This window comes from Pelophylax lessonae (genome assembly GCF_965119305.1).
Source record: "Pelophylax lessonae genome assembly, chromosome: 5".
In the NCBI taxonomy this organism is placed as follows: Eukaryota; Metazoa; Chordata; class Amphibia; order Anura; family Ranidae; genus Pelophylax; species Pelophylax lessonae.
The window spans coordinates 119,873,974-119,888,479 of NC_138772.1; the positions used below are offsets into that span (position 1 = coordinate 119,873,974).

At 40.6% G+C, this 14,506-nt stretch overlaps 1 protein-coding gene across 1 annotated transcript in view; it reads left to right on the top strand.

Moving 5' to 3' along the window:
- The window catches only part of RAPGEF5 (Rap guanine nucleotide exchange factor 5), a 473,922-nt gene that overhangs the window by 369,410 nt on the left and 90,006 nt on the right, over window positions 1-14,506 (top strand). The window contains exons 10-11 of the mRNA XM_082257324.1: window positions 8,075-8,190; window positions 8,555-8,643. Coding sequence (XP_082113450.1) covers window positions 8,075-8,190; window positions 8,555-8,643 — 205 coding nt within the window. The remainder of the gene's footprint in view (window positions 1-8,074; window positions 8,191-8,554; window positions 8,644-14,506) is intronic.

Consider the following 14,506-nt stretch of genomic DNA (forward strand, 5'->3'; position numbering starts at 1 on the left):
TTTAAATTTTGGATAGAGCAAGTGAGGGTTATAACCCCTGTCAGATTTTCACCATCTGTGTCCCATTGTGGAGATTCCCTTCACTTCCTGTCCCATAGCCAAACAGGAAGTGATAGGAAATCTCAGCAAATTAAGGGAATTCCTTGGGAACCCCCAGGTCATCAGAACTAGTGTCCCCATTGGAAGATTTCCCCTCTTTTACTTTTTTGGGGACAACCCAAAATGTGGGATTTTCTTTTACTTTCAATGATAATGGTAAACAGGACAAATAGAGAGGGGGAATCTCCATAATGGGGGCACACACAGCAATACAATTTGATAGATGTTCCAATCCCTCTCCACTCTATCCAAAACAAAAAAAAAAGGGTTTGCTTTTAGCTATACTTTAATGGTAACATCATCACATTAGCCCTGCCACATTTGTGATGCCAACACATAGTAAATGGCGACGCATTGACTGAATGCTGCATGACCTAGAACAGGAATTTGTGTGTCCTTTTAGCGAATAGGGACAAGCTAGGTCAGTGATGGCGAACCTTGGCACCCCAGATGTTTTAGAACTACATTTCCCATGATGCTCACGCACTCTGCAGTGTAGTTGAGTATCATGAATGATTATATGGATATAGGGGAATTGATCAGCCATTACATTACGAACTGGTAAAATAACAAAACGAATACCTAGTCAAAACAAAAACATTTGAAAGTTTACAATGCCTTTAAGCATTCTGTATGACCTTTAGATCATTCTAACATAGTATAAAGCTTTGGATTTTTTTAATTTGCTAAAGAAAAACCTATACAGAGAAAAATATATCTCTGTTGATGATCTCTTTCTGAAGATGCTAGTTGCGTGTCTGTCTCTGAATCACTGGCCTGGAACTCCTGAAGTAGATTTCTGGTCAATTTTTTAAAAAAATACTGAAGCTGAAGGATCTGTATGTCCATCAGACAATAAGCCTTTCCAGAATTGTTCAGCAATGGTAGCCTCCACATAATTTCAGAGAAGCATTTTGGCCCTTATTGAAAAACATTTTTCATCAATGTCCAGTGTATCTTCATACCTAGTTATGCTCTAACCTTTAGCTTTTCTATCTTAACAATGTTATGTACTGTTGAGCCTATTTATCACTCCCTACTTCTCACCTTACTGTATTAACATGGAAGTGTTTGATTGGGCACAATTAACATGAACTTGAAGGTACAATTGTTCTTCATAGCTCTGTGCGCTCCCTAAGTACTTTAAACAGCTTATAATGAGCAAGGATTTCATTGCCTGTGGAAACCCACTGGGCTGCGTATGCAGAAAGCAATGATTATTCAGCTTCTTCTGTTCAAACAGCTGAGATTCAGAGAATGTTGATGCAGTGACCCGTACAATTCTGCATCCATCCTCGCCCCTGTGCATGAAGCCATGGCTGCATCTCTGAACAATGCAGAGTTCATAATGTGTGATTTCAAGTGTTACCCTGTAAAACAGAAGCAGAGAGTCAAAGGAAATCAAATTTCCATAATGAGAAAGTCATTGTGGAAAGGCCTTGTGAGGTGGGATGGTCGTCAAGGTAGCTTTAAGGTGAACACCTAAATGGATAAAATTACGGTACATAACAACCATATTACAAATGCATTTTGTAATTAGATTCTTTTGTAGGAATACAGAGCAGCCTGCCTCCCTTGCCACACCAGCTAGTGGAAAGTGAGTCATGAGTTGTATAAAAACTGGCTGTAGCATGATCATATGCATGACTTTTCTGCTCAGTTACATAATGCTTAGTAGATGTTTATAAAAAGCTCCCTTTTCAGATTACTGCCTATACTTATTTGTTATCAATTACTGCCTATAATTATTTGTTATCACAAGGCATCTTATGTGAGCAGCAAGTGGAATAATCACTGGTCTTTAATAGGTGTGACCAGGGGTAAATTATAATGGTAGAAATGCAGAAGTGAAGTTTGTTAATCCTTATGTAATATAGGGGTTTATTTACTAAAGGCAAATCCACTCTGCACTGCAAGTGCACTTGGAATTGCAGTCGCTGTAGATCTGATGTTTGCACATGATTGGATTATAGAAATCAGCAGAGCTTTCTCTCATTTCAGACCTTCCGCTTAGATCTACAGCGACTGCACTTCCAAGTGCACTTGCAGTGCGCTTGTAATGCAGAGTGGATTTGCCTTTAGTAAATCAACCCTATTGTTTCTAATTTAGCTTATGTCTTGGCTTACTTGTATTTCATGAGGGGCGACTGCTCCACTGGTTCGAGTTTTTTTGAAAGGGATTAAAAACCTTATATTTTCTTCATATGAATGAGCCATAAATATGTACAATGTAAGTGACATGTGGTGCTGTACCCTTCATTTGAATAGAACTCAAATGCACATGTACAGTAGGTGCCAACTGACTTTAGCTGCAGCACACCACAACACACATGCCATGTTCAAAAAACAGTTGTGCAAGTCTACTTTCTAGTACACTATGGTGCACTACCAGCCCACAAAGTGACCAATCCTGTCTGAGTTCACAGCAGCCGGAACTTCCTTGAGGATCCATTGGGTATCAGGGAGCTCTGACAGTATTGACTGTCAGCGCCCATTGAGAACAACACTGGAAACAACATTTCTAGTACACTATGGTGCACTACCAGCCCCCAAAGTGAACGATCCTGTCTGAGTTCACCGCAGCCGGAACCACAGAGGATCCATTGGGTATCAGTGAGCTCTGACAAAATTGACTTTCAGCGCCCATTGAGAACAATACTGGAAACAACATTGGGCGGTATACATCCGCCACAATGTTGATTTGCGACAGAACCCCTGGGGACCAGCAACATTTTATTGTAGACCATTGGTGGTCCATGGACCACTGGTTGATGACCGCTGCTTTAGCAAACTGGGTTTCTTTATACAGGCATATTAGAGTGATTGGGCTGCTTCGGTTTGAAAGAATGCCAAAAGTTATACGATAAATTACTTCTATCTCCAATGTTCACTGCTAGCTGTTACTTAAAGCGTTTGTTACCCTGAAAAAAAAAATGGATCCTGCTCCTTTAAAGCATGTTATACAGCACAGTGCTTGTGCTGTGTCAATTGGTCCCCTGTATCACCTAAACAACTTGGCTGATCCTGCCAGTTTCTACCTTCCCCCCTGTACACTGACCACAGTGTATCATGGCTGCCAAGCCCTGACACTGTGGTCAGTGTATGTTCCTCCGTCAGCCGCTGCCCTGCTCTCTGTTCTCCTCCGTCCTCCTCCCCCCTCCCCTCCCTGCCTGCTGCTGAAATATCTTTAGACCTCTGTTGTAAAGCCTCCTATGCTGCAGTGTATGTCCTTTGTAAAAAAAGATGCCTATTTCTACCTGATTTCACAGCGCAGATCAGCGATCATGTGACTTCTCCAGGCTCCCCTCCTCCCTGGCTGACTTCTCGTCTCTCTCCTCCCCTCCTCCCGACTAACGTCAGTAGGGGAATCTCTGCCCCTCCCGCTCTAGCTGTTAGATCGGGAGAGGGAGCCTCGAGGAGTCACGTGACCACCAATCGGTGCTGTGAAATTGGTTAGAAATAGGCATCTTTTTTACAAAGGACGTACACTGCAGCATAGGAGACTTTATAACAGAGGAGATTGTGTGTAGTTATGAAGTGGCTTAACAACCACTTTAATATTGTTTTGTTCAATATCTTAATATAAGCTTTGCATTGTTTGTTTGTTTGTTGTTTCTGTCAGAGAACAGCTGAAAAATTAGGTATTTATGAAGCTCTTGCTGTATAGCTGTTGACACGGTGCTGCACTAAGTGACTGTAATGGGAAGTAATACTTAGTTATTCAGTCTATTTTATAAGTGGGTTTGCTGCTTTTTTCTTTTTAGCTGCTACAGAATATAACTGAGCATACTTGATTTTATTACCTAAATCACGTAATTTATTGAAGTCAACAAATTCTTTCTTGAGACCTCAAAAACTGCCAGCAGCGATAAATGGGTCAGTAGGCTGAGAGTGCTCTTAATGTTGTTATATAAAGAGAACCTGTCTCAAGTCACAGTATGCATTCTGTCAGACCTAAGAAACTCATATTGTTAAAGATGTGTTCAGCATAAAAACACCTCTACGGCTCTTTTTATTAATGTTTCCATAAATTATGCAATTTTTTTTACCTTCCAAGTTGCACATGATAGTCATGCATTTTATGGGATACAAACAAGAGTTAGGCCTCATGCAAATGGACGTATTAAAATTTTAAATATGTATGCTAGATGTTTCTTCCAGGAGCTGCCCGAAAAATAGAGCTTAAAAGTGCTAATTTTGGTGCCTAATTGTGTGTGCTTATGCAGTTTTACAGGCGTATGGCGTTTAGAATCGTATGAGCATAAACCTATTCTATAGGCTGAAATATATTTTTTATTCTAGAATGCATTTCTGCATGTTTATGTACATTTACACACATATGTGTGTATAAGTAATACCTCTCCAAGCACAGATTTGGGGCATTTCTTTTGTCCCTAACTACTGCTCTAAAATACGAGTCTACTGTAAGCACCACAATGCGAATGGACATATTGGCTAAAATAGAGCTGAGCTCAGTGCCTAAAAGGAAAATAAAAAAAGCCTTTAAACGCGGCGTTGTTTTCTGCTCATGTACTTGAGACCTTTGGTACTTACCAGTTGGTGAAGAAAGAGAATGATCCTTTCTCTGTACTTACAGTACACTCTAGGACAAAATCAGGCTACTGTGGGTACTTGCAAATATACCCAGGCCCACAGCTGTTTTGTAGTTGCTTGCACATCTTACCCATCAATACATACAGTATACGTTAGAAAACGATTACATATGCTAAAATGTTCTTCCTTTTCCAGAATTGGTTCATATGCTTGTGAATGTCATCCTGGGTTTAAATTATGCTTCAGGTTTCTCTTTTTTCAGCCACCCCCAAATATAAGGTGATTGTCCTCTCCATTTAATAATAATTGGATTGGGAAGTAACTGTTGGTCTAGTACAATCTCTGCAAGCACCTCTAGCTGATCAATTTAATAGGAAGAACGATTGTCTGAAATAGATTTTTCCTATTGTTTCCAAAGATAAGGCTGGCACTAGGGGGTGTTTGCTTGGTTTAAAAACACAGCTGTTCCATCAAAATTATAGTGTATGGATATAGAAATATCAAAAATGATATGGAAAATCTGCGCTGGAGCATTCATTTCAAAATAAGCAGCTGCTTAAGCAATTGTGACACCAAGTCTAATAATATAGGGAAGCAGCGCTAAAAAAATAATAAACAAGTAATTAAAGCCTAAACATATAAAAGAAAATAAAAATCATATGTATTTAAAGTGACACCAAACTTATTTTGTAACAAATATAAAGTGACACCAAACTTAAAGTGATTGTAAAGCCTCGTTTTTTTTTTTTTTTTTTAAATAACAAACGTGTTATACTTACCTGCTCTGTGCAGTTGGTTTTGCACAGGGCAGCCTGGATCCTCCTCTTCTCAGGTCCCTCATTGCTGCTACTGGCCCCTTCCTCCTATCGAATGCCCCCACAGCAAGCAGCTTGCTATGGGGGCAGCTGAGCTGCAGCTCCGTGTGTCCATTCAGACATGGAGCTGCTGTTCGGCCCTGCACCTTCTCTCTCCTGATGGGCTCTAATTGACATCCACGGGAGCCAATGGCGCCACAGCTGTATCTCAGCCAATCAGGAGGGAGAGTCCCGGATGGCTGGGGGACTCGTGGACATTGCTGGACAGAGAGGGGGCGCAGGTAAGTATTAGAGGGTGCTGGGGAGGATGCTAATCACAGAAGGTGTTTTATCTCAATGCATAGATTGCATTAGGATAAAAAACCTTCTTGCCTTTACAACTCCTTTAATATGTGACAAAAAAAATTTGGTCCAAAGGAGCCCATAAACAATGGTATTAAGAAACAAAAGTCCCTAAAAAAAGGTGAGCAATTCACAATCCAGTAATTATAATAGTGTCCACACGTTCACAATATTCAGTGCTTCTACCACCAGATGACGCCAGATAAATGAGCCTCTTACCGAATCCAGTGGACCATCATATAAATGGTCAAACGTGCTTTTAAATCCCTTTGACCAGGATGATTCTGAACGCCAGGCATGTATCCAGTCAGGATCACTCCATCTGTGGTGCACAAAGTAGGTGATAATAGAAGCGAACATGCACAACAACATCACAGCAGTGCAGGCATAGGTCACAGGGTGCAGGAACTCCCTTGGGTACTGAGGGTAAGATAGAACGGTCTTCAATTGTATCAGGGCTCTTCCTTGTTTGTGTATCAAAGACTGGCAGTGTCTACAAACAGTCAGGCTCCTATCTCAATGTATCCTGCTGCAGCGGTCATGCTCTCTCTCCATGTGGGTAAGGGACACTGACTTGCATTTCAGCGTACAGCGGAGATTCAGTTCATGAAAGGGGAGAATTCCCTGGTGTTCCTTGCCTGTACATAAGTATTCACAGCCTCTGCCATGACACTCAAAATTGAGCTCAGGTGCATCCTGTTTTCACTGATCATCCTAGAGATGTTTCTACAACTTGATTGAAGTCCGCCTGTGATAAATTCAGTAGATTGGACATGATTTGGAAAGGCACACACCTGTCTATAAGGTCCCACAGTAAACAGTGCATGTCAGAGCACAAACCAAGCCATGAAGTTCAAGGAATTGTCTGTAGACCTTCCAGACAGGATTGATTCGAGGCACAGATCTTGGGAAGGGCACAGAAAAAATTCTGAAGCGTTGAAGGTCCCAATGAACACAGTGGCCTCCATCTGTAAATGGAAGAAGTTTGGAACCACCAGGACTTTGCCAAAGGGCACCTGAAGGACTCTAAGACCATGAGAGACAATTTTTTTTCATCCTTGATGAAAATCGGCTCCAGAGCGCTCTGGACCACAGACTGGGGCAAAGGTTCATATGCCAACAGGACAACGACCCTAAATACACAGCTAAGATAACAAAGGAGTGGCTACAGGACAACTCTGTGAATGTCCTTGAGTGGCCCAGCCAAAGACCAGACTTAAACCCAACTGAACATCTCTGGAGATATCTGAAAGTGGCTGTGCCTCAACGCTCCCCATCGAACCTGATGGAGCTTGAGAGGTCCTGCAAAGAAGATTTTCCAGTTTTTTATTTTACAAAGATTTCAAACAAACTTTTTTCGCATTGCCATTATGGGGAATGGTTTGAAGAATTCTGATAAAAATTGTGAATTTATTATATTTGGAATAAGGCTGTAAGAACAAAATGTGGAAAAAGTGAAGTGCTGTTAATACTTTCTGGATACACTGTATGTGTACGTTTTCAGAAAACCATCAACAATACATTTTTTTGAACACACTGTGCAAAGCTAAATAACAAATAATCTTCAACGACAATTGTTGATGTATGTAATACAATTCTTCTTCTTATGTCTGTGCAGAGGTAGATCTTAGAATTTATGTTGGAAGATATATTTGGTACATTTTATAACTTTAATTTATGTACAAGGAGACTAAACTTTTTATTCAATCAGCAGTGATATTAGAATTTTTTAATTCACTGTATGGATGGTAAGGTACTCATCCTTTTCGCCTACCGTGCATGAGTCATTTGATGCAATTCACAAGATAAAGAAAAGAATGGCAGCATTGAACAAAGATAGAAAAGAAAATGCCCCCATTTTCTTTTTTGCCTAATCCATTGCCCCTTTATGAAATGTTTTTCTCTTACACAACCTTGCACACCTGGTCAGCAATTTGTCTGATATATGTAGTTCTGATTTGATGCAGTGTTTAGGAGTGTTTCCAGGTTTTAGAATATTGCTGGAAAAAATTGTTTTATCGGGAGGAAGAGAGAAGCAAACCTGTAAGAATGTGGCCTGGGTTACAAACATTAAAATGTGTAAATATAATAAGAGCAGTATTCCTGGACATCAGTTCACAAACCTTGATGTAATGTGATGTGTTGCAGTATAAATCATGGCATGCTTTGCTCAGGGTTAAGGACTTGGTTGTATTCAGATGTCTGTGTATTCTCATAAGACACAGCATATTTCTAAAATAATCTCCATTCTTGTTTGGAAACAGGATGAAGAAGCAACCACAGTACAAGTGAGGGAACAGGACCAAGATGTTCTGGTGCTTAAGAAAGTGTCGTCAGAGAGGCCAGCCTCCGCAGCAGGGAGTGGCGAGACTGATTGGAGGTAAGAGTTTTTCCTCTAGGCATCCAGACACACACAGACAGTCAGGCTCAGGCTGACTGCAGAACACTGAGCTGGCAGATGGATTTAGCTAGCAAAGACAGATCTGGTTTGGGAATACACTGCACATTATAAGGGATGCCCTTTGTCACTGAAACGCCACAATGGGAAGCTCAAAGCTGAGGGTCTTTGATGGCCATATGGATGAAAAGCCATCATCAGCTTTCACTGTCAGGGAGCTTCCTTTACCCACATTTGATGTGCCTTATTTTAAATACATTGATGAGGAGGATGAGGAAGACGAGTGGAGCAGCCGCTCGCAGTCCTCTACCGAGGATGACTCTGTGGACTCTCTGCTTTCTGACAGGTACATGGTGGTGTCTGGGACTCCGGAGAAGATTTTGGAGCATCTCCTGAATGACCTGCACCTGGATGAGGTACAAGACAAAGAGACAGGTAAGATAGAAAATACAGCTGTGACTGCCTTGCTTCTTTCCAGATGCCAGTTTCAAAGAAGATATGCATGTAACAATATGGGCACAGAGAATACAGCGTTTCTTTATTACACTAGGTTGACAAAAGATGGTGTAGTTATCATAAAAAACTATGACAATGTCAAACACATCTTAAGATTTCATTATAACATCACATTATTCCGTGATGAGCAACCCAGTACAGAGGAATGTTTGGTTTGTGAAACAATTACTACTGATATTTTATGCCAATTTTATCCCACCACATAATCTTTTACCAAAGCCACAGCAGGAAATAAAAGCTGCTGCAGAACCTCTTTAGGTAAAAATCTATGCATCATAGCAGATCATCTTGATTTTACAGACTCCCTAATAAGGAATATCTGTAGCAATTTATTTTCCTTTCTAACCATAATTACAGTAAAGTGCCATGTATATTAGTGCTGTTTGTAAAAGGTAAAGCTTAAGGCCTCATTGTCTCATACTGACACAAGCAAGCTCATTGAAAAGGCAGTACATGGAGGTAAATTTGGAAGTTCTATAATCCATAGCTTACAATCAGAGTCACCTTTCATCATGTCAGAGGGATCATGTCAATGAAAAAGGTAGGCGAGTTAAATAAAGCAGAAGTGCAGTAACATATATCAACCAAGCTTTCCTTATACACCAATTAAAAGTGAAAAATTGTTGCTTTGGTTTAATACAATTTGAAAATTTCTATTAACACTATTAAAAAAATGGAATGTTTAAATCGCAATCTATTTAGATTGTAAGCTCATGTGGACAGGGCTTTCTTATCCTCCTTTGTCAAGTCTTTGTACTTTTTTGTTTGGATTCTGAAAACCTTATAATGTATAATAGTATTGCAAATCATACTAGCCCTCTATAAATGATGATAAATAATTAATATAAGCTATAATATAATGTGTTTAAAGTAAGGTAGGCAGTCAGTATGCAGTATGTTAATGCTCCATCCTGCTGATGAGTCTGCAGTGCATAGGTGCAAAAAGATTACATTGCTGCTATCTCCAGGAATTCCATACAGCCAGCATCAAGGATGTCAGTGTTTGCACAGGTCATAGAGTGGATTTAGAGAGTGCCTGTCCTGTGTCTTCTGTCATTTCATTATCTTCTTCACAACATCTGTATTGACTGGAGGCTGTCATGCATGCAAATTAACTTGTAAACCTGTGAAGCTTGCTTTTCATGCACGTGTCTTAAAGAGCTGTGGATCAACCACAGTGGGAGCTTATAGTGATCTTTGTGAGAAAAGTCTAATCTCAAATGTGAGATGTCTAATTTATAGGCCGACAAAAGAAACCTGCAAAGTTTCAAAGAAAAACTTGAGCTGTTCTGTTGACTATAAGGCATCATGCCTTGCTATTAAGCTGCTCCAGCTGATCATAATGTTTAGATTTGTTTCTGTCAACCCCCTAGCGACTGTTTCAGAGCAATGGCAGTGACAACAAAAGCTAAACACGATTAATTATTAAATAGAAGCTTTTTCCACATTAATCTCTGTACGCTTTGGTTTTTCATTCATTAATGTTAATGTTAGAAAATGGGAGAAGTATTTGTAATTATTTCTTTCTGTGCATGTTTGGAGCAAAATGAGGGTGGTGATGTAATTACAGCATTTTATTGTATTATTGGTGGTTCAGGTAAGGTGACCCTCTTTTCTGGATGGTTGATAAACAATTTGGAGAGATAAAATTGGCAGCATCACTGGAGAGGAGCTGGCAGTCGGGCAACCCCCTCAGCTTTTCATTATCTGCGTTATCCTTTATTGTCTATTGTTTAGCTCAGGCCATCTCTGGAGAAACTGTTGTCGATTCTGCTGCACGTTGGTTTTCCTCTGTGTCTTGTATCTGCTGTTCTTCCCTGCACTTTGCCGAATGGCAAACCATTCAAACATACCCTGTTTAACAGACAACTATGTTCAGTTGTTCATTTCTTACAGCTTCAGTAGGAGAACTAACATTGTAGTTTAATAATGACTGTAATGTAGCCTTGATTTTTTAAAATGCAAACTAAGACTTATAATTACATTGTTCAATGATTTTTATTTGGGATGAACAATGTCCCCCCAGCATTGTGGTTTTTCGGGAAGTGTTTTGTTGGTTTGGGTTCTGGAATGCAGCAGTACATAGTTTGTGTTGTATGGTGAACACAGACCGGAGTGGAGCAGTCCCCCTGTAGAAATTGGATTACATGATGATGATATGGGTAGACAGACAGCCCTCTGCTACCCGTGGGAAATAACAGGACAAATCAGTGCAGGAAAAATCCATCCATTTTTCTGTATTCTTGACAGACATTGAGTAGCTGGGAATATTCTAACTAAATGAATCTCTATAATTGCCACCTCTAGATTCCCCTTTCCCTAAACCTTTAGTGTTAAAGGTTGAGTCCATCCAAAAGCTGGTATTTCAGGTTTGTTTTGGTGGGCTGCATCACATGCTGATTTTATCTAGGGACAAGATGTTCCACTATAAGTTCCTGTCTTTGGATGTTCTCACACATCCCGTTGCATTAACAGAAAAATGAATTAGGTAAAATAGTGATATTTGTTAATCACAGACATTTTGTGAAAAACACAGTAAAACAGTGATATTTGTTAAACACTGACATTTAGTGAAAAACACAGGAGTTCATTACAAAGAGAAGTACCATTCATCTGATATATAAAGCTACAGAAATGTTATGTTGGATGTTATTTGCTTAGAGTTGTCTTTGTGAAAATTCTCAGTGCCTGGCTATTTACGCAGATCCAATATCTTCAATACATTGAGTCACTGACCTGGGGCAAGCATGTATAGCAGAGCTTCTGACTTCATTCTGACTTTACATGCTTTATGCTTGTTCTGTAACCCAAAGTAATGAAGCCAGTGGCAGCCAGGGAGCTAGCAAACTCAGAAAGAAGTAAGCAGTTGTAGATCTCTGGTTGCCCTAAGTACAGTTTTTCCTTTTAGGCTTTGGATGGAATTAGAATGAATCTGTCAATAATCATGCTCTGAGATGGCCCTAAATCCATTATAATGTAACAAAATGGAAACTGAAATGCCATACCACTGCTAAGAGGACCAGCAACAACTTTATTCCAATAAAAGTTAGAGGGACAATACGAAAAATAGCCAGCATGTGTCAGGGGTCCCCTCTTCATCATGATAGACTAGACATTAACTGGACCTTAAGTATTATTTCTTACAAAGTGATTACAAGCACAGGCCTTTTGAGCATCTGGTTTATTTTATGTTCTTTGGGTAGGGTACGAAGATGCACACCAAGTTAAGAGCATCGTAAGAAGTCTAGATTGGTTGCAAATTTAGTATTCAGGTCTATTTTAATGATCGGGCAATTGTTAGATGATAAGTGATTAAGTCAAAAGATCCCTATTTTTTAGGAGGGTAAAGAACTGAGAGTCTGAGAGACTGTGTCAGAAGTTTGCTGAGCAATGAGCATACTATGGGAAGCATTGGGCTCAGGAATGAAGAAAGGAATGTAGACCAGAACTCAGCCCTAGTTATCTGCAACAAGGCACCCACAAGTGGGTTTTGGTTGATAATTGGTAAGTCCATGTTGCTAGGGAACATGGAAGTCCAGTCAGTGGTGACTCAATTAGTGCTTGTTCTAGTTTGACCCAGGGTTTCAAGTCAGACTATATGTACACCAGTTAGCCAGTTTGGTTAGCTAGGTTTCCTTACGGTATATGACTAGGTCTAGGATACCTATTCCCCCTTTCAGTTTTGGGAGAGTCAGAATAGATCTTTTTTCATCAAGCTGGTTTTCCTACCAGGTACTTCAGGAACTTGGTTCTCAGGTCTCGCAAGAACCCTATCAGAAGTTTCACTTGGAGGGATTAAAGAAGGATTAGTAAGCTTGGCAGAATATTAATCCTGAGAATGCTGTTGTGGCTAAACCAGGTAAACTCTTCCTATTCAGATGCTGCATCTGTCCCCTGCCACCTCTACAACTGAGAATTGAGCAATAAAAAGCAGCTGATCGCTCAGTTTTCGGTCTTCAGTGAGCATAGAGCAGAGTTACTGTCATTCATTGGCTCTCTGCTCTGCCCCTCCAGCGCTCACTGGAGCCCAGGGTTGTGCAGGGTGCAGGAACGTCTGGCTTAGACTTTCGGTGGCGTGCTAAGAGGCTGAGGCTGACATCAGCCAACAGCAGGCTTTAGCTCCTGTGATCCCCAGGAGATGTATGGTCATAGAGTTTTGGCTCTACTTTTTCTTTAAAGTAAAACTACAGCCAGAATAACAAGATAAAAAATTAAAAGAAAGATCAACAAACCCAGCTTTTGCTGCAACAATCTCTGTAGGTACAGAGATTTTCCACAAAGTACTTTTTAGGGCTAATAGGTGTTCTCAGTCTGATGGCTAGCATCATTAAACCCACTTCCTCTGAGGACAGATCATCCTGAACCCTCCCCAGCCTATGACTAGAAAATGAAGCAGCACAATGATGAACCCATCTCTCTCAAATTGACCACGCCAGGCATGGAAACACATCCATCCCTGCATGTTTAGTTTGCTTCTTTGCTTGCACTGCTTGCCTGTACTCCATTGGTCAGACTTGTATTGACACCTCTCCCCCTTCCTCATAGCCCATTGTACTGCTGTTTCTCTGCAATCTGCTGACTCCACCCCCAGCTCCCTAAGCCCTTTATGCAGCTAAGAATAGAGGGCATGTAATCACTTATAAAACAAGAAACAATATGTGAGTGTCTGTGTGTGTGTATGTATATATATATATATATATATATATATATATATATATATATATATATATACAAATCTCTCTCTCTCTCACTTTATATATATATATATATATATACAGGTATATACAGTATCTCACAAAAGTGAGTACACCCCTCACATTTTTTGTAAATATTATATTATATATTTTTATGTGACAATACTGAAGAAATTACACTTTGCTACAATGTAAAGTAGTGAGTGTACAGCTTGTATAGCAGTGTAAATTTGCTGTCCCCTCAAAATAACTCAACACATAGCAATTCATGTCTAAACTGCTGGCAACAAAAGTGAGTACACCCCTAAGTGAAAACGTCCAAATTGGGCCCAAAGTGTCATTATTTTGTGTGGCCACCATTATTTTCCAGCACTGCCCTAACCCTCTTGGGCACGGAGTTCGCCAGAGCTTCACAGGTTGCCACTGGAGTCCTCTTCCACTCCTCCATGACTACATCACAGAACTGGTGGATGTTAGAGACCTTGCGCTCCTCAACCTTCCATTTGAGGATGCCCCACAGATGCTCAATAGGGTTTAGATCTGGAGACATGCTTGGCTAGTCCATCACCTTTACCCTCAGCTCCCCAGTTCCGGCACCACTCATGCAGCCCAGACCATGACACTCCCACCACCATGATTGACTGTAGGCAAGACACACTTGTTTTTTTACTCTTCACCTGGTTGCCGCCACACATGCTTGACACCATCTGAACCAAATAAGTTTATCTTGGTCTCATCAGACCCCAGGACATGGTTCCAGTAATCCATGTCCTTAGTCTGCTTGTCTTCAGCAAACTGTTTGCGGACTTTCTTATGCATCATCTTTAGAAGAGGCTTCCTTCTGGGATGACAGCCACGCAGACCAATTTGATGCAGTGTGCGGCGTATGGTCTAAGCACTGACAGACTGACCCCCCACCCCTTCAACCTCTGCAACAATGCTGGCAGCACTCGTACGTCTTTTTCCCAAAGACAACCTCTGGATATGACACTAAGCACATGCATTCCACTTTTTTGATCAACCATGGCGAGGTCTGTTCTGAGTGGAACAGGTCCTGTTAAACCGCTGTATGGTCTTAATCACCAAGC